Source organism: Stegostoma tigrinum, chromosome 9 (assembly GCF_030684315.1).
Source record: "Stegostoma tigrinum isolate sSteTig4 chromosome 9, sSteTig4.hap1, whole genome shotgun sequence".
Classification (NCBI taxonomy): Eukaryota; Metazoa; Chordata; class Chondrichthyes; order Orectolobiformes; family Stegostomatidae; genus Stegostoma; species Stegostoma tigrinum.
In genome coordinates this window covers 51,873,132-51,893,301 of record NC_081362.1, presented here as the reverse complement: position 1 = coordinate 51,893,301, position 20,170 = coordinate 51,873,132, and the positions used below count along the sequence as shown (strand labels likewise).

General features: G+C 41.5%; 1 protein-coding gene across 50 annotated transcripts in view; it reads right to left on the bottom strand.

Annotated features, from left to right (window-relative positions):
• Positions 1–20,170, bottom strand: part of nrxn1a (neurexin 1a) — a 1,700,803-nt gene that overhangs the window by 44,830 nt on the left and 1,635,803 nt on the right. The window contains exon 1 of one of the 50 annotated variants that reach the window (XM_048536755.2): positions 6,885–7,067. The exons of the other annotated variants lie outside the window; for them this stretch is intronic. Within the exon in view, the coding sequence (XP_048392712.1) occupies positions 6,885–6,917 (33 nt within the window). The 5' untranslated portion in view covers positions 6,918–7,067. Of the gene's footprint in view, positions 1–6,884; positions 7,068–20,170 lie in introns of those variants that run through there. 50 annotated transcript variants of the gene reach the window in all.

Below are 20,170 nucleotides of genomic sequence, written 5' to 3'. Positions count from 1 at the left end.
CAATAATGACATATCAATAATTCATTCATGCGGAGCCGTTTGTAATTTTCAGCACTCCTGCACAAAGAGAAAACACACCATAAGCATTGCAACACAACTAATATGATGGCTTAAACCTCTTATCTGCTACTGCATAAAGCTAACCCACTAGTTCCATGACATTTTTAGACCATTTTGCCGAAAAATATATTCTAGTCTAAGGTTGACAGATTATTAACCTATTTAAGAATGCACAAGCACGTTGGTGTATTCAGATTACCGCAATCCTTTAAAAAAAATCACTGAATGATTTTGAATAAATAGCACACATACTAACAGTTCCAACATTTACTTAATTGACGCTATGGAAGTTTTAATTTTTTTTCCTCTCATAGCTCGCTGACATATCCGTTCGGTGACTCATTTATCATGTACCTTTCACACATATATTTTCCCTTACTCCCGAGGCTCAAAATAAATTTGCAACGGAGTGCTGGTAGAATATGAATAATCAAGGGGCAGTGCTCTTAGCCTCGGCTCATCTTATTGTGCCTCGGTATAAAGCTGATAATTCCTCTCCTTTAAATCCAGCAAACATCGTTGTCTGAATGTTAATCAGTTCTGTAAGTTTCTTTATACTGACTGCTTGAAAAGGAAGCTTTGCGTTTAACTAATCAACCCCAGAGCTGCGAAACAGATCGAACAAAAAGCTGAGAATTTTGTGTCACAGGAGGGAAAATGCATTTCACGATTGGTTTATACTCATTGACTGCTACCTTTCTATAATGTGTAATATTTGGCTTTTTTATATTTCCTATTTTATAATTCTTATTTTACAATAGTGAGGTATGGAGAAGGGAAATCATGTGTCCACAAATTTCAGCTTATTTGATGAAACCACACAACTGCAAATGAGATTGATAATGCAATTTTCTAATGCTGAGCCCAGGAACAAAATGCATCATGCCTCTCTGCAAAGGTGAGGTGCTAATTAAACTCCACTGAATGTTATAAGGTCTCACCAACAAGCTGTGAGGATTGCAGTTATGTGTCTTCCTTAATGTCGTTTGCTGCATTTTGCAGTTAGTACTTCAAAACCCCCTGTGGATTTTGCAACTACCTCAAGCAGCTGAAAAAATGAGGTTTGACTAAAGAACATTATTATTGCTACAGCTGGGAAATGGAAAATTGTTAGCTCTAGCAATCTTCCCTTTAAACACTTGCTTTGTGTTAGAACTTTATGAGGATAACTCCTTTGATCAGTTTTTGTCTTCTTTATAGTGATGTTTCTTTTGGAAAAATAAGTTGTTGAAAATTCTCAGAACAATCAATTTGCTTAGAAGTCGTGATTAGTGTAAAGCATGTTCTAACATTTGTCATAGGTTTACGATGTGGTACCTGATTGGAATTAAGAGGAAGCATGGTAGCACTGAATCAAATGAATATGTTACACACCATAACAAATGTGCACAGCAAGAGTCCCAGAGGCTATAAAGTGCCTAAGCAGAAAATAAGATGTTGCTCCTTGAGCTTGAAACACCGCAGAAAGCCCAGAAATGTTAGCATGACAGCAAGGTGGAAATGCCAAGGAACTGCAAGGTTGGCATCATTCCTACAGTTGGAACAAGGGTGGTCTGCAAACCATCTCACAGTCTGTGTTGACGCATTGTATCACTTCATTTTCTTTTTCACCACCATTAACAACCCCTTTGCCTTCTGCACTAGTACTCCACACCATCTGTTCCTTTGGATTCCACATGTTAACTATCCTTTCAATGAAGAAATATTTTGCCATCTCAATCCTAAATGGCCCACCCATACCCTGGGACTGTGTCCCCTGGTTTTAGACTCTCCAATCATGGAAAACATCCTCTCTGCATTTAACCTGTCCAGTCCTGTTAGAATCTTATACATTTCAATCAGATCCCCTCTCCTGCCTCTTAACTATTGTGCATTCACTCCCAATGGAACCAGTCTCTCCTTGGAGGACAATCTCACCGTCCCCGGTATCAGCCCAGTGGACCTCTGCTGCGCTCTCCCTGTGGTGAGTATATCCTTTCTAAGGCAGGAGACCAAAACTGCAAGCAATACTTCAGAGGTGATCTCACTCAGGTCCTGTATAACTGCAGTAATCATCCCTACTTCTGAAACCAAATCTTCTCAAAATAAAGGCCAATAAATTACTTACCTTCTGAACTGCTTGTTGCACCTGTCTGACCACTTTCATTAACTAGTGTATAAAGACTACTAGATCCCTTTGTACATTCAACGCTTCCCAAAATATCATAACTTAAACAATATTCTTCCTTTCTGTTTTTCATGTCAAATTGTATAACTTCACATATTGCCACATTCTACAGCATCTATTTGTTCTTAGACTCACTCAACTTGTCTAAATCACCTTGAAGACGTCATGTATATTTCTCACAACTTCACATTCCTGCCCAGTGTTGAATCATCAATTTTGGCAATGTCACATTTGGTTCTATCATCCTAGTCATTTTTCTATACTATGAATAGCTGGAGGCCTAAGAACTGATCCTTGCTGCCTGTCACTACCTGTCAATGGAAAAGATCCATTTATTCCCACTCTCTTTTTCCTGTTTATCAACTGACTCTCAATTCCTGCCAAATTTTTACCCCTAATCCCATGTGCTTTAACTGGTCCTCCTTCACTTATTCTACTAACTAGTTAAGGAAGGGTTATTGTTGCATTTTTGTGAATATAGTACTCAATATACACAAAAAAAAACAAATTACACTGCCAAAGAAATCTGTGTGATGTTTTCATTCAGAGATAATTTTACAAAATATACTTCCTAGAAGGTCAATGGAGCCAGAATGGACTTAAGGGCCCCAAATCAACACTGTTCTTGGTGTAATAGTAACCTGGTGCTTATTTTCTCAACTCTCTTGAGCGAATGTGGTTTGAAATTACTCAAATTGGACTCTAATCTAGATTTTGCCCTCATAACCTTCTTGTTGCATTGAATTACATAGAAAGTGCAGCATACAAATAGGCCATTGTCCAAACTGATCCATGCCTCTATTTATACTCCATAAGGGTTTCTCCACACTGCTGTTCCTCTAACTCTATCAACAGTAACAATATGTCACTGATTTCCTATAAAGGTACCTTTGTGGGATTGAAGGGAGCCTGCGAGCACTGAATCAAGTCAATATGTTACACAGCCGAACAAACGTGCACAACCGCTACATTTTATTTGTCTCCAATTAAGCAGCACTATTGGTTCTGTGCCTTTAACAACAATTTCTGTTGTCTCATTCTGTGCTTCCTCCTCAGATAGCTTGGCATGTGTGATAGTAGCAGGAGGAATATTAATGCAGCGCAAACAAAGCAGAAAACAACCTGGATTTGAAGACTAAAGGATATTGTAGATATTTATTACACATTAACTTGATTCAGTTATTACTGTTTTAGCTACCTCCAAGCAATACAGCAATCAGTTAGCGTCTCCAAGCCAATGACATGCCCAAAAATATTTTCTTATATTGTTTAACATATTAACTTGATTCAACATCAGCAAGCTTCCTTCTTTCCTCCCCTCAATTTCATTGTAGACTCATGATTTTTTCTTACTTATTCATGGGAGGTGGGTGTTGCTGAATAGGCCAGCATGTATTGCCCATCCCTAATTGCTCAAAGGATACATAAAAGTCAAAAGCATTCCTGCTGTCTGGAGTCACATATAGGTCAGACCAGTAAGGATGGCAGATTCCTTTCCTGAATAATGTTAGTAAACCAGGTGGGTTTTTCCAACAATTGATGATGGTTTCATGGTCATTAGGCTCTTACTTCTACATTTTAAAAAAATTCTGCCATCTTCAATGGCAAGATTCGAACTTTGGACGCCCTGGATCTCTGGATTAATAGTATAGTGATAATTGCCAAAACATGTAGTATCACGTAAAATTTAGCAGAATTGGTAGAAAGTCAATTAGCAAATATAAAACAGGAGTCACATGTTAAGCCTAGTTGTCCTACCAGAAAATGCACAGTACTTTTTAGTGCCTCTTGTTGAAGGAATGGTGGAAATGATGAGTGTAATTCTGTGTGTTATTACATATATCATTCCATACTGCAATATCTGGAGCACTCAGTGTTATTAAACTGCCTCTCAATGAGTAACATTAAGAATGAACTAATTGGTCTTAGGATAGGACAGTTTGTCTTCTGCTCTCTTTGAATCCACTTTGAGTTTGAACTAAAAAGACCTCCAAGTAAATATTTTGGAGATAAAAATTGAAATAATATCATCTAGAAAGATGCAAAAATAATCTAATGTACTACCTTTTCAAATCAGACCCCTTTGTTCATATTTGGTGCAATGCAATCAAACCTGTGTTAGCACTCAGAAGAAACAATAACCATACACGCAGGAAATATCTCAAGCAATGATTTAATTCCACTGGCTGGACTGAAAACTTACTGTTGTTCCAAGGCAAAATGAGTACTTTTTTTATTTGTTAACAGGAGAAGGGCATCACTGGCTAAGCAGTATTTATTGCCCACCCCTGCCCAGAGGGCAGTTCAGAGTCAACCACATTGCTGGGGGTCTGAAGTCACATGTAGAGCAGACCAGGTAAGGATGGCAGTTTCCTTCCCTAAAGGACACTAGTGAACCAGATAGGTTTTTTCTGACAATTGGTAATGGATTCACGGTCATTATTAGATTCTTAATTTCAGATTTTTTTTGTTGATTTCAAACTCCACCATCTGCTGTGGCCAGATTCGAACGCAGGTCTCCAGAATATTATCCAGGCTTCTGGTTTAACAGTCCAGCGACAATACCACTAGGCAATTGCCTCCCCAGACCTTCAACGGGATTCAGGACCTGCAGGCAGAAATCGCACCCTTTGGAGGCTGTTGGACCAAACTACACATGGGCAATGCATTACTGACACTGTCACCAGGTAGTTATTATCCCAGGGATTGCATCATGCATCACTGTTGGACTTTGAACTCAGGTGAATGAGAGCAGGATGGGAGTCATGGTGGAGGGATTGCAGACGGAGCTGGAGGCAGGGGGTGGGAGTAGGGGAGCTGGAAACATGGACAGGCAGGCAGCTTGCCACCTTCTCAAAGCCAAACACCCTTCATCAGACACAAAAGGCATGCCAATAAGAGATGTCTACCTGGTAAGCCACTGGCAAAGCTGAGGCGGTTTGCTTGGCATCTTTGGGAGTCATTAGAAATTCATGTGGTTCTTAGTTAATCCCCGAGCCAATTAAATTCCAATGGATTCAGGTATAATAGATGGTAATTAGCTGAATAAGCCTAACTACCATCCCATTAATAGCATGTAAGTCTCTCACATTGACTCTTCTTATATGCGGCTCATTCAAAGAAGACTTGCCTCACTGGGGAAGGTGGGACCACTTGAGTAAAACAACCATGTTTCTCGCCATGATGTGTGGCTTAAATTCCACTCAAGGAGTCACATTACAACAACAGCTTGACCCAGTGAATGCCTGAAATGTCATTTCAGTAACTTCATGAGTTTTTCTATTATATAATTTTTCTGAACACCAAGGCTTAAGCTAACAGAAAAGATATCTTTATTCTCAGAAACCCAGACGCTGCCTTAAATTATCAAGTCGAATGGTCTAGTCTTTTAAAAATGTCTGGCCACAGTAGAAGCAGTTACCCTAGCAACCACAAAGCACATTAAAAAGAATTACTAAGCGTGAACTGTCAGAGCAGAAAGAAAACCATCTTGCAATATTTTCAGATCCCTTAAGTATCAGTTCGATTAAGACTGAAATCAGCTCAGGAAAACCAGACAAGATACATTCATTCACTGACTAAATGAATTTTTAGAACACCAAGATGCCATCTCAATATTTTTTGCAATCATGGATAAGTGCAAAGCTCAAATTTTACCATTTCACTACATTTTTCAATTAATATTAAATCATTATTAATGATTTCTCGATAGATGGTTGCATATATCCTTCAAGTGAGTCCAGAACAAAGACTTTTATCTACCATTGTTGATCATAGTAACACCTAATGGATGAATAATCCAGTTTGTCACATGACATTCAAACGTTCAAAGTTACCACTCCTGATTACTACAGTCTGATTTTAAGATTGGCATTATCAGTCGATCAAAACGTCACACTGCAGCACACTGCAGTGATTATAGTTTAAATGCCTGCAAGATTACTACTCTATTTTCCATGCATTAAATCCAATTCTGGGAAAGCAAAACAAAAAGATGTCCGTAGTTAACTTAAAGCACATCACAAAACATTTCATTACGAGTAGCTTAACAGTATTCACTTACACATTTTTGTTTCATAAGCGTAAGATTGCCAATAAATAGATTCATGCATTACATGCCATTTACTGTGATACAAAAATGTTGGTAATATAATAGTCAGCTTGCCTATTTCAGACACTCTTGCAAGCAACTCTACATAAAAGATAAAGACTCAAAGCTGCCATTTCCTTTCAACCAGTACATCTTTTCCCTGATAAGCCTTTACGTGCTTTATTATTGGGGATTAAGATGCTGCTTCTTGCACAACTAAGCACCACACATTAAGAGGATTAATAAATTCATAACAGCAATAGGAGGGTTAATACAAGCTCCAAGCTTCTCATGCATGTAAACAGCACTTCTTCCGACAACCAAGAAATGACTGTCTGAATTTCTGACATTCAGTCCCTTAACCACTCGAGGTATTGGCACTGTATCTGTCATCAGGACATGGTTGCCACTGTCTAAAAGATTAATGTAGGTCAGATTCACCTCCATGCATAACCTTTAGACAAACATGCCATGTTAATCTCTGCAATGCTCAAATGTGCAGCTGAGTAGCGTGCACATTGCAGTGGCAAGGTTGTGCTCTGCAATGACTGTGATGGAAAGAGCTACCTGAAAGGTTTCACAGTGCCATTTCATTTCCATGCTGCTCTGTCCTGTCTGGCTACCAAGTGACCGCTGCGTGCATAAAGCTTTCTTTAATTCTTAATGGAAATCCTTGAAAATTTAGTCCATCCTCTGAAATCAATACTTCTGACAGGAGAGCTCCCTGACTCAGTGGGAGATCAAAATGATAAATTGCCTCCGCATCAGCCTGGCCTATCAGTGCCCTGCACACAGATGGGCGAGGGAAGACACAAAGCAGCTTCATCAGTCACGTGTCCTCCAATGACCAATGTGTGTCAGAGGCTGCTGTAGGAAGGATTGCAGCAGTTTGTTCTGCATACAAGATGTGTTATATATAAATCACCACCATCTAACTGTCCGATAAACCCTTAAAACAAAATTTGGAGTTCTGAACTCAAAACTCAGAATGGGAAAAGCCCATCTTCAATAGTCAAAAAAAAAAATGAATATAAGAAATGCACAATTTATTGTCACGCAACCACTCATAAAAAAATCCAAAATCAGATGAGTACACTCTAAGTAAATGTAGTCCAGTAAGACTTGTCGCTCTCTGATAGATCTTTTACCATCTAAAATTATTTAAAATTGGAAAACTCAAGCCTAACCTAGCCAAAGTAACAACAGATTAATGACTAAAGCACTCTTTTCACAGTATTCTCTGATGTAATGAATGTAGCTCAAGAGATAAATTCAGAAAAGGTGCAAAGTGCTAATATGGGAACTTTTGTACTGTTGAAATGCGTAAGAAGTAAATGGATCCAAGACATACATGTTAAAATAATTTTATGCTGCATATGTCTCCATATGCGATCACATATAACTGAAAGTGGTATAATATATTGGGATGCAATACAATACTGGAACCATTTGAATACACTGCCTGAACCGATATAGGTGACAATTAGGTCAGCAGGAACCAGTAATTCCAATTTAAAATAAAACATGTAATATGCAAACAATATTGTGTCGTACTGGAAATATAATGCTCGACACACACTCATGTATCCAGAAGTAACATAAAACAGGCAAACTGTTTAATGATACATCCCAGCTCAATGGCTGCATCAGATATGTGATTAAAAGAACATTTCTGAGCGCCAACCAAATGTTGGCCCTTGTATTTGACACTGTCACAGCTTATGTTAAGGAAAGCAAAAATAACAGGATGCTTTTTAAAACTCTGACTCAGTGCCAACCTGGACAAATGGAGCATTGTTCTCACATATGTTTTACCTAAACCCAGTATTCAATATGGCTATCGATGCAGAGAAAAGAGGAGGAGACTCAGTGCTATATCCTCTGTCAGATTTGACCTGAGACCTTCTTCCTAATGTGGATGAATGAATAGAACGCCAGAGGTAAATCGAGAGTTGTTTTTAAGTTCCTTCAAGCCCAATATGACCAGTGTGGATCAAGATGCCCACATTCACGGTTCAATTAGAACAGTTTTGTTAAATAAATAATATTAAGCTTACTGCATCGCTGTATCTATTTACAGATGACATGAACACAGTAAACATTACTATGGAGGCTGTTAGGAGCAAACCAGCCTTAGTTCTGTTTCCATAAAATTTCTCCTTTAATGCGCCCAAGTTGTTGTGATATCTTTACAGTGGGTAGTACACTGGCACTTAATCTAGTCATATCCTTTTCAGATCCATATGCCGCATGAGTGTTTAATCTTGACATCAATACACAGCATTTGACTAGGTATGAAAACAAGGACCCCAACAATCTGAGCATCAATGGGAATTCACTGAAAATTTTCCACTGGTTTAAATCATACTTAGCACAAGCAAAGATGCTTGTGCTTGCAAGTTCAAACATCCAAGTCCGAAGACATCTTTGCAAGAGTTTCTGAGGGAGGCGTGCAAGGTCCAACCATCTCTGGCTGCTCGATGAATGCCGCTCTGTTCATCATAAGGTCAAAATGGGGATGTTTGATAATTATTGCACTTCATTCGGCATGGTCATAATCCTCAGATACTGAAATAGCCTGTGCCCAACAGTATCTGTACAACATTCAGGCTGAGGCTGAACATTTATGCCACACAGTTCCACTTAATGACTATCTCAAACAAGTGAGAATTTAGCATCTCCGCATAAGATTCAAAGGCATTGCCAGAACTGAATCATCCCCCTTGGGAGTTACCATTGATCAGAAACTGAATTAAACCGGCCATTTAAATACTGTGACAGCAAGAGCATGTCAGAGAACCAGAATATTATAGCAAGTAACTGACATCCAACTTCCTCAATTCATGACCACAGCAGAAATCTGGAGTGGGATGGAATACCCTCAACTTGTCTGGTGGTTCCAAGAACACTCATGAAGCTTGATCTCATGCAGCACAAAGCAGTCTGTTTGATTGGCACCCCATCCACACTATCAAAATTTACTCCCCTCACGATAAATCCATAATGACAGCAGCATATTTTATATGCAAGATACACTACAAAGCACACCAAACCTCTTCCAATCGCACTTTCCAAATTCACAGTGTCTACCACCTGGAATGGCAACAGCAACAGATGCAGGTTTCCCTCCTAGTCACACAAACTATCCTGACTTGAAGCTATGGCACCATACCTTCAATGTGGCTAGGTCAACATCCTGGAATTTCATTTGTAATAACATCAAAGATGTACTTACACCACAAGTACTACACTACTTAAAGAAGGTGAATTACCACCGCCTTCTTAGAGCAATTATGGATGGAAAATAAATGTCAAATTAACCAATAATGCTCACAATCTGTGAACAAATAAGAAGACCCTCAGTCATCACAAAAGTTGACAGGGCTTGTTTCTTGATAAAATCGTATTGTTTCAAATGATGAAACATTTCCAAAGTCAAAAATCACAGTGATCAAAAATATCGGACTCAAATTAAAATGTTACAATGTTAATATTCACATTTCTGAAACTGATTTACGCATTATTATGCTAGTTTTTTTCCAGTAATCTAAATATTACATTTATGCTTGACTGAAGTTATTTTTATTATTGAACCTTAGATTTTCCGTTAAAGATTTTATTTATTTATTTCTACCAAGACATAAACATAGATAAAAGCAGAGAATTAAGACCATAAGCCATAAGAGCAGAAGTTAGGCCATTCAGCCCATTGAGTCTGCTCCGCCATTCAATCATGGCTGATAATTTTCTGAACTACTTTCCTTTACCTCTAAGACCATAAGACATAGGAGAAGAAATTAGGGAATTGTGTCTACCTCAGAGTCACCAAGTGATGTTAATGTACTCCTTTTCATTCTTATGGCTTTGGCTTTCAATTTTTTTCTTCCCTTTTTCAACACTTTTCCATTATTTTCCTTGCTATGGGCATTTTTGCTTTAGGAAGCTGCTATAAATTCACTTTTATAAGGATTTCTTGCTCTTGTGAAGCTCAGGTAATTGCATTGAACCAGAATTGAACTTTGCATTGTGTTTAATTTTGTTGGACTTGACGTGAATTAAGTGATGTCGATGCTATATGCCCAAAGCGGAAAGTGTTGCACGGAATTCATTGACTTTGCTGCATGTATAATGATGCTGATTAAGCTTTCTCTGCTATTGCACTATTAAAACAGCACAAAAATTACTTATCATCTTGGATGCTCACGATACAGCATAATCTGAATCCAATGTACTCTCAAAAGATGAAAAAAAGCATTTCAGATCTTAGATATGCATTTTAGCATCATCATACAATATTGAGCAAGTAGACACAGAGTACTGATTATTGCAAAATCGAATGGGATACTTTAAAGCCCTTATCTCACCTTATTTTCACACATCATCTCCCAGTGTTTGACCTGAACCAAGTAAACACGATTGTGAACTAAGTACTGATTGCATAACTAATCCTATGAAAATATAATTTAGAACATAGAACATAGAAAAGTACAGCACAGTGCAGGCCCTTCGGCCCACGATGTTGTGCCGTGGAATATTCCTAATCCAAAAATAAAATTTAACATATCTCAAAATTGTTGCACATAATTTGAAGTGCCACACATTACTGAACAAGTTGGGAAAATAAGGATAAACAACAGAAAAGTTAATTTGGTCTGTCGATAGAAACAGATAATTCATTTTTGAACAGTCCTCAAAAATGTATTCTTCTGCTCCAAATGTTTTCCACTTGTAAACATGTTGATATTTTTTCATACTGACATTTCAAATTTTACATTCATTTTTTTATTTCCCACCAAAAGCTACCATGTTCCAACAAAAACAATGGTGGACTATATGTTTTGGATTTCTTTGTTATATCTGATTCATAAAATTTGTTAAGCATTCCAACAATAAAATAATTTTATCAGTTTCTTCCAGATTGCTTTAGTTAATAAGTCTTACGTGCCAGCCCCATCAGATTATATCACTTCTGTGGTGGCGATGTAGATGATAAAGATTTAACTTGGTGTACGTGGTTTACTGCAGCACAATGTGAAGCATAACGCTAATTCTTCAAGATGGATCAATATGGAAAATATGTCATTTGTACCAACAACTTTTATTGGTCAGTCAATACTTTTAACATTAACTTGTTTGAGAATGTCGCCAGAAATTCACAATGTTAACTATGAAGAAAGATTGAGAAGCTGGAGTTATTTTCTCGAGAATTCTGGAAACTAAGTGGAGATATAATTGAGGTTATAAAATTAACATGAGTTTGGACAATTTGAAAATCCTATTTTCCTTAGCAGTGAGCATAAAACCAAGGGGCAAAGACCGAAAAATAAATGGCAGAAGATTTGATAGCAGTTGAAGGGAATTTTTATCACTCAGAATGTGGTGAAGGTCGCTAACTCACTGCTTGAAAGGGAATATAACTGGGCCAGAAATGTATGTTTGTTTCCAGCAGTGCAGGAAAATGTCACCTTCTCAAATGATACAACATCACCAGAAAGGTGCTGGTAAATATTTTGTCTTCTTAACAAGCCCATATTGCCAGACACAATAAAAGCAGCATTTTAAACTCAGGTAAGGTAATTAGCCTAGTCAATGGGGCAAAAGAGTCCATTGGCCTCTCTCTCTGTTAGAGAAACACAGGTTCTTGAGCAACATCTACATCAAGCGAAGACCACAGCAGGGAAATGCCTGCCAAGAACTATCACAACCATTATGGGGATTGGAGCCCTGATACTGGGATCATCGCACACAATGTTCTTATCAGTTAGCTGACTAAGCTAACTGGACTTATGGGCAAGGCATAGAGGTCTACAGCATGGAAACAGGCCCTTCGGCGCAACTTTCCATGCCACCCAGTTTTCACAATTAAACTAGTCCCATTCACCTGTGTTTGGTCGATATCTCTCTACCTCCCTACCTATTCCATCCATGTACCTGATCAAATATTTCTTAAATGACAAAATTAAACTTGCTACCTCTGTCAGCTTGTTCAAGACACTCACCACCCTCGTGTGTGAATAGATAGTAGACAATTGATGCAGTGCCACTGATCCTTGGAGCACTTCCCTAATTATATCTTTCTAAGCTTAAAAAAGACTCATTAATCCTGATTCTCTGTCTTCTTGTGTTAACCAATCCTCTATCCATGCAAATGTATTACTGCCAGTATTGTGAGCTCATATTTTGTACAATAACCTTCCATCTGACACGTTAAAGAATGCGTGTTGAAAGCATACATACACTACATTTACCAGGATAATAAAATGTGAGGCTGGATGAACACAGCAGGCCAAGCAGCATCTCAGGAGCACAAAAGCTGACGTTTTGGGCCTAGACCCTTCATCAGAGAGGGGGACGAGGTGAGGGTTCTGGAATAAATAGGGAGAGAGGGGGAGGCGGACCGAAGATGGAGAGAAAAGAAGATAGGTGGAGAGGAGAGTATAGGTGGGGAGGTAGGGAGGGGCCAGACCAAGGAGGTGGGATGAAGTTAGTCGGTAGGAGATGGGGGTGCGGCTTCGGGTGGGAGGAAGGGATGGGTGAGAGGAAGAACAGGTTAGGGAGGCAGAGACAGGTTGGACTGGCTTTGGGATGCAGTGGGTGGAGGGGAAGAGCTGGGCTGGTTGTGTGGTGCAGTGGGGGGAGGGGACGAACTGGGCTGGTTTAGGGATGCAGTGGGGGAAGGGGAGATTTTGAAGCTGGTGAAGTCCACATTGATACCATTAGGCTGCAGGGTTCCCAAGCGGAATATGAGTTGCTGTTCCTGCAACCTTTGGGTGGCATCATTGTGGCACTGCAGGAGGCCCATGATGGACATGTCATCTAAAGAATGGGAGGGGGAGTGGAAATGGCTTGCGACTGGGAGGTGCAGTTGTTTGTTGCGAAGCGAGCGGAGGTGCTCTGCAAAGCGGTCCCCAAGCCTCCGCTTGGTTTCCCCAATGTAGAGGAAGCCACACCGGGTACAGTGGATGCAGTATACCACATTGGCAGATGTGCAGGTGAACCTCTGCTTAATGTGGAAAGTCATCTTGGGGCCTGGGATGGGGGTGAGGGAGGAGGTGTGGGGGCAAGTGTAGCACTTCCTGCGGTTGCAGGGGAAGGTGCCGGGTGTGGTGGGGTTGGAGGGCAGTGTGGAGCGAACAAGAGAGTCACGGAGAGAGTGGTCTCTCCGGAAAGCAGACAGGGGTGGGGATGGAAAAATGTCTCGGTGGTGGGGTCTGATTGTAGATGGCGGAAGTGTCGGAGGATGATGCGTTGTATCCGGAGGTTGGTGGGGTGGTGTGTCAGAACGAGGGGGATCCTCTTTGGGCGGTTGTGGCGGGGGCGGGGTGTGAGGGATGTGTTGCGGGAAATGCGGGAGACGTGGTCAAGGGCGTTCTCGATCACTGTGGGGGGAAAGTTGCGGTCCTTGAAGAACCCTCACCCCCATCCCAGGCCCGAAGATGACATTCCACATTAAGCAGAGGTTCACCTGCACATCTGCCAATGTGGTATACTGCATCCACTGTACCGGGTGTGGCTTCCTCTACATTGGGGAAACCAAGCGGAGGCTTGGGGACCACTTTGCAGAACACCTCCGCTCGGTTCGCAATAAACAACTGCACCTCCCAGTCGCAAGCCATTTCCACTCCCCCTCCCATTCTTTAGATGACATGTCCATCATGGGCCTCCTGCACTGCCACAATGATGCCACCGAAGGTTGCAGGAACAGCAACTCATATTCCGCTTGGGAACCCTGCAGCCCAATGGTATCAATGTGGACTTCACCAGCTTCAAAATCTCCCCTTCCCCCACCGCATCCCTAAACCAGCCCAGTTCGTCCCCTCCCCCCACTGCACCACACAACCAGCCCAGCTCTTCCCCTCCACCCACTGCATCCCAGAACCAGTTCAACCTGTCTCTGCCTCCCTAACCTGTTCTTCCTCTCACCCATCCCTTCCTCCCACCCCAAGCCGCACCCCCATCTCCTACCTACTAACCTCATCCCACCTCCTTGACCTGTCCGTCTTCCCTGGACTGACCTATCCCCTCCCTACCTCCCCACCTATACTCTCTCCACCTATCTTCTTTTCTCTCCATCTTCGGTCCGCCTCCCCCTCTCTCCCTATTTATTCCAGAACCCTCACCCCATCCCCCTCTCTGGTGAAGGGTCTAGGCCCGAAACGTCAGCTTTTGTGCTCCTGAGATGCTGCTTGGCCTGCTGTGTTCATCCAGCCTCACATTTTATTATCTTGGATTCTCCAGCATCTGCAGTTCCCATTATCTCTCTCCACTACATTTACCAGTTCCCCTTTATCAACAGTCTTGTTATATCCCCTAAGAAAATGTGTTAAACATGATTTCTCATTCCTTTCTTTTCGTCATAAATGATCTATACATGCAAATCTTTCTTTTGTTATGTCCATGAGACAACACAAACAAAAGTTACTCAAACAAACATGTAATGATTAGTGGCAAAAGAAAGTTTAGGCAGTGCAAAGATAGATATGGCTCATTCTAATAATCAAAATATGAGCAACAGGGAAACTGTAGCCAAATGTATGGAGGAGGAGCTGGTCAAATTCCATAGACCGTACAGGAGCTAGGAGATATGTATCCCTGCAATACATTACCAACACCAGAGCCTCAGTGGTGGGGGGGACTGAATGTTTGTGGATCTGCTGCTAATCATTGGACTGTTTTGTCTCAGTTGGGGTTAAGCTTCAATTCTAAGTGTCGTTGCAGCTGCACTCATCCAAGCAAATGGGGAGTATTGCATCACATTCCTGACATGTGCCTTGGAGGTGGTCGACAGGCTTTAAGAGATCAGGAGGTGAGTCACTTGCTGCAGGATTCTTAGCATTTAACCTGCTGTTGTAGAGACTGTATTATATATGGTGAGTCCAGTTGAGTTTCTGATCAATGATAACCCCAGGGTGTTGTAAGTGGGGGATTCAGTGATGGTAAAGTTATTGAATTTCAAAGGGCAGTGATTGGATTATTTATTATTGGAGATGGTCATTGTCAGGCATTTGTGTGGCGTGGAAATTACTGGTTGGCCTAGGCCTGGATATTGTCCAGACCTTGTTATGTTTGAAAATGAATTGCTTCAGAATGTGAAGAGTATGTGAGGTACATTCACTTAATGTCTATGGGATTGTGAACTCAGGAAAGGAGGGTGATCAATCAGAACATGAGCAGTCACTGATGAAGAAACTGGAGGAGCAGCACCTAATATTCCGCCTTGGGATCCTACAGCCCAGTGGTCTCAATGTAGACTTTACCAGTTTCAAAATCTCCCCACCTCCAGCCTCATCCCATGACCAACCCTCCCTCTCATCCCTGCCTCCTTGACCTGACACAACCTGTCCATCTTCTCTCCCATCTATCCGTTCCTCCCACCTCACTGACCAATCCCTATCACTGCCTACCTGCCCTCACCTATCACCCACCTACCTTCCCCAGCCCCAACCCAGCTCTCTCTTTTTATTTCAGAGCTCCTTTCCCCTTTCCCCATTTTTGAAGAATGGTCCCGACCTGAAACGTCAGCTTTCCTGCTCGCCTAATGCTGCCTGGCCCGCTGTGCTCCTCCAGCTCCACACTGTGTTAGCATCAACATCTTGATGAATCTCCTCTGTACCATCAACAGGGCAATCATGTCTTTCCACTAGTGTGGAGACCAGAACTGCAAATTGAATTCCATCTGTGGCCTAACCAATGTCTGATAAAGCTGTAACAAGATTTCCTTGCTCCTATGTTCAATGCCCAGTCAATCATCCCATCATTTTCACCTATGCTGACACGTTCAGCAATTTATGGACTTGTACACCAAGGTCCCTTTGTTCCTCAGTACTCCCTCGGCACCGACCATTCTTTCTGTACAGCCTTTCCTTATTAGACCTCCCTAAATGTTGTGAACAAGGACTACTTTCAGACTCTATGCTCTTTCTGTGAACGAGGCCTACCCTTAGTTAGTGTCACTCCTGGTTTACCCCAGGACTACTATCTGTCTGTGACACTGTCACTGTGAGCCAGGATTACGTTCAGCCCATATTACTGTCACTGTGAATCAGGATTACCCTCAGTCCTTGTCACTCTCATTGTGAACCAGGTCTGGCTGTAACAATGATACATTGTTCATCCTGACAACAAGACTAAGAGTTGGTCTCCGATCTTGGCTTGCTATAACTGAGAATATACAATCTGAGGGCTCACACAGTGAGAGTCTTTGGTGGCCTGGAGATACTTGGAGGGACGGGTTTCTCTGACCTCTACATTATAATGTCTTTTATATTGCACATGTCTTTAGTGTCACATATCAAAGGCTAAACTTTTTGATAAACGTATCCTAACCCTGAATGTTCATTTTTTTTTAAGCAGTGCAAACCCAAAGCATACATGTATATGGATTGCAGTGGCTCAAAAAGGCAGCTCACCACCACCTTCTCAAGGGCACCTAGGGACGGGCAACAAACATGCTGGCCCAGCCAGCGATGTCATGAGTGAATCAGAAACATTTAATAAGTAAAGCTTTTGCTTATTAGTACTGAACCTGAGGATTGCACGGCTTTTTAAAATCAGCAGAATAAAAACAAAGACAATCACAAGTATATGTCCTTATCCTACTGAATATTTATGGTTTTGCTTCTTCAATGCCCATACTCTTTGTGAATAATGACTTGTAATGAATTATGGTTGTTCTGATGGCACTGTCGATCATAAAGGAAATGTGCTTTCACCTGATCTTTACTTAAGTTACCCAAAAGGATCTTGGCTCACAGAATACAGTCATTGTAGCAGCCAGACTGCAGGTGTTGGTCCTCCCAGATGTCCAAGTTCTTCAAGGACCGCAACTTTCCCCCCAAAGTGGTCGAGAACGCCCTTGACCGTGTCTCCTGCATTTCCCGCAACACATCCCTCACACCCCGCCCCCGCCACAACCGCCCAAAGAGGATCCCCCTCGTTCTCACACACCACCCCACCAACCTCCGGATACAACGCATCATCCTCCGACACTTCCGCCATCTACAATCCGACCCCACCACCCAAGACATTTTTCCATCCCCACCCTTGTCTGCTTTCCGGAGAGACCACTCTCTCCGTTACTCCCTTGTTCGCTCCACACTCCCCTCCAACCCCACCACAGCTGGCACCTTCCCCTGCAACGGCAGAAAGTGCTACATTTGCCCCCACACCTCCTCCCTCACCCCCATCCCAGGCCGAAAGATGACTTCCATATTAAGCAGAGGTTCACCTGCACATCTGCCAATGTGGTATATTGTATCCACTGTACCCGGTGTGGCTTCCTCTACATTGGGGAAACCAAGCGGAGGCTTGGGGACCGCGTTGCAGAACATCTTCGCTCGGTTCACAATAAACAACTGCACCTCCCAGTCGCGAACCATTTCAACTCCCCCTCCCATTCTTTAGATGACATGTCCATCATGGGCCTCCTGCAGTGCCACAATGGTGCCACCCGAAGGTTGCAGGAACAGCAACACATATTCCGCTTGGGAACCCTGCAGCCCAATGGTACAAATGTGGACTTCACCAGCTTCAAAATCTCCACTTCCCCTCCGCAACCAAAAACCAGCCCAGTTCGTCCCCTCCCCCCAATGCATCACACAACCAGCCCGGCTCTTCCCCTCCCCCCACTGCATCCCGAAACCAGCCCAGCCTGTCTCTGCCTCCCTAACCTGTTCTTTCTCTCACCCATCCCTTCCTCCCACCTCAAGCCGCACCTCCATTTCCTACCTACTAACCTCATCCCGCCTCCTTGACCTGTCCGTCTTCCCTGGACTGACGTATCCCCTCCCTACCTCCTCACCTATACTCTCCTCTCCACCTATCTTCTTTTCTCTCCATCTTCGGTCTGCCTCCCCCTCTCTCCCTATTTATTCCAGTTCCCTCTCCCCATCCCCCTCTCTGATGAAGGGTCTAGGCCCAAAACGTCAGCTTTTATGGTCCTGAGATGCTGCTTGGCCTGCTGTGTTCATCCAGCTCCACACGTTGTTATCTTGGGCACTTGTTAATTGACAGCCATTATTAGACGCCATGTTAACAACCTAACTCACCTTATTAATATTCAGCTTCCCATCTTACCAAACTTGCCAAACACAACAAATATCGGGAAAATCTGACAAGGAGAGCAGAGCAGATCTTTGTGGATTCAGCTTGCTGCTTGCTCCAAGTGACCTCCATTTTGGAAACTGGGCACTAACATCTCAGGGCATTGTCCATGGGCATACCACATGTCTATGGACTTTGACATCAGACACATGTCAACCTCTAACAATTCTCATGGTACATCTCCAGTCCACGTATAAGATACTCCTGCACTTCATGGGATGGGGATAGTGAACTGATATAGATAAAGAACTAGCTGGCAAATAGGAAGCAAAGATTTGGAAGAAACAGTTCATGCCGCAGCAAGGACTCAATGTGCTCAGGGACACACACCCAGCCAGCTCATGGACTAGACCAAAGTGTATCTCCGTGCTCTTTCCTTGCTTTCTAAGCACTACACGCTCTGAACGTACTTGGGTGCTCGCAACTTCTGTGTGTTTTGGCCGCTCAGCCAGAGTTACTCAGATTATCATTGCATTGCTGTACTATTTAGCAGAGACACAAAGCCAGGAAAACGTCAGAATGTAGAAGTGCTTCAATTTGGAAGAGTTCATTAATTCACAACAAATCAGGAAACAAAATGGGAGTACGACTTCCCGTAACAAGCAGTTGTACTTAGCTTTAAATCTACCAATGCTGGAGGTCTGCCAATTTCCAGATCAAAATGCTTGGAAGATAGCGAACACCACAGAGGAATTTAGAAGGGGAACAATACAAAATGATGAAGCATAGAAAAATATTTACATCCTCATTTACAGCACTAAATGCATGTTATGTGAAGCACGATCCAGTATAATTCATAAATAGATTTTAAACAACTGGGAAGTTTAACAACTGGAGGAGTGAATATAGATGGTGAAGTGAATGACAGGGAAGGTAAAGCAATGCAGATGAACAAATCTTATACTGATCCTGTATAGAGCCTAATGTAAACTGATTTCATTGTAATACAGTTGATTCAACTGAAGCATACACCTGATTTCATCTCTCAATAGAAACAGATAAATCACTTTTGAACAGTCCTCAAAAATATATTCCTCTGGTCCAAATGTTTTCCACTTGTAAGTATGTTGATTTTTTTCATACTGATATTTCAAACTTTACATTCATTTTTAAAAATTTCCCACAAAAAGCTACTATGCTCGAACAAAAACAATGGTGGACTATGTGTTTTGAATTTCCTTGTTAGTTATGATTCATAAAATTTGTCAAGTATTCCAATGATAAAATAATTTTATCAGTTTTGTCTAGATTGCTTTATCTAACTGGTCTTATGTGCCAGCTCCATCAGATTATATTTGTTCTGTGGTGATGGTGTTAATGCTAAAGTTTTAACATGGTGTATGTGTTTATTGCAGTCATCTGCTCAGTCAATTATTCAATAGCAGAAGCAATTACTTGAGCAACTCTACAAATTATGAATATTTATATTTTTAGACAATAACTTTGAGAATATATTTGTTAAAATGAGTGTACACACTATACTAATTGTTGATCAGTCACAGCCAGAGAGTGCAGGAAATCTTAGCGTCACATCGGTGAACTGGAGAAAATAGGGTAGTTGAGAACATGAATGGGTTATAAAATAAAAAAAGATTATTCCTTAACACACATTATCTTTTCAAAAATAACTTAGATTTACCATCTTTAGTTTGTAAGAAAGAGGCTTCATTTATTTCTCAAATGAAAATCATTTTAAAATCTTGAATGATGCTCAAAAAATAAGTAACTTGTCAATTATATTGGTTTTACTG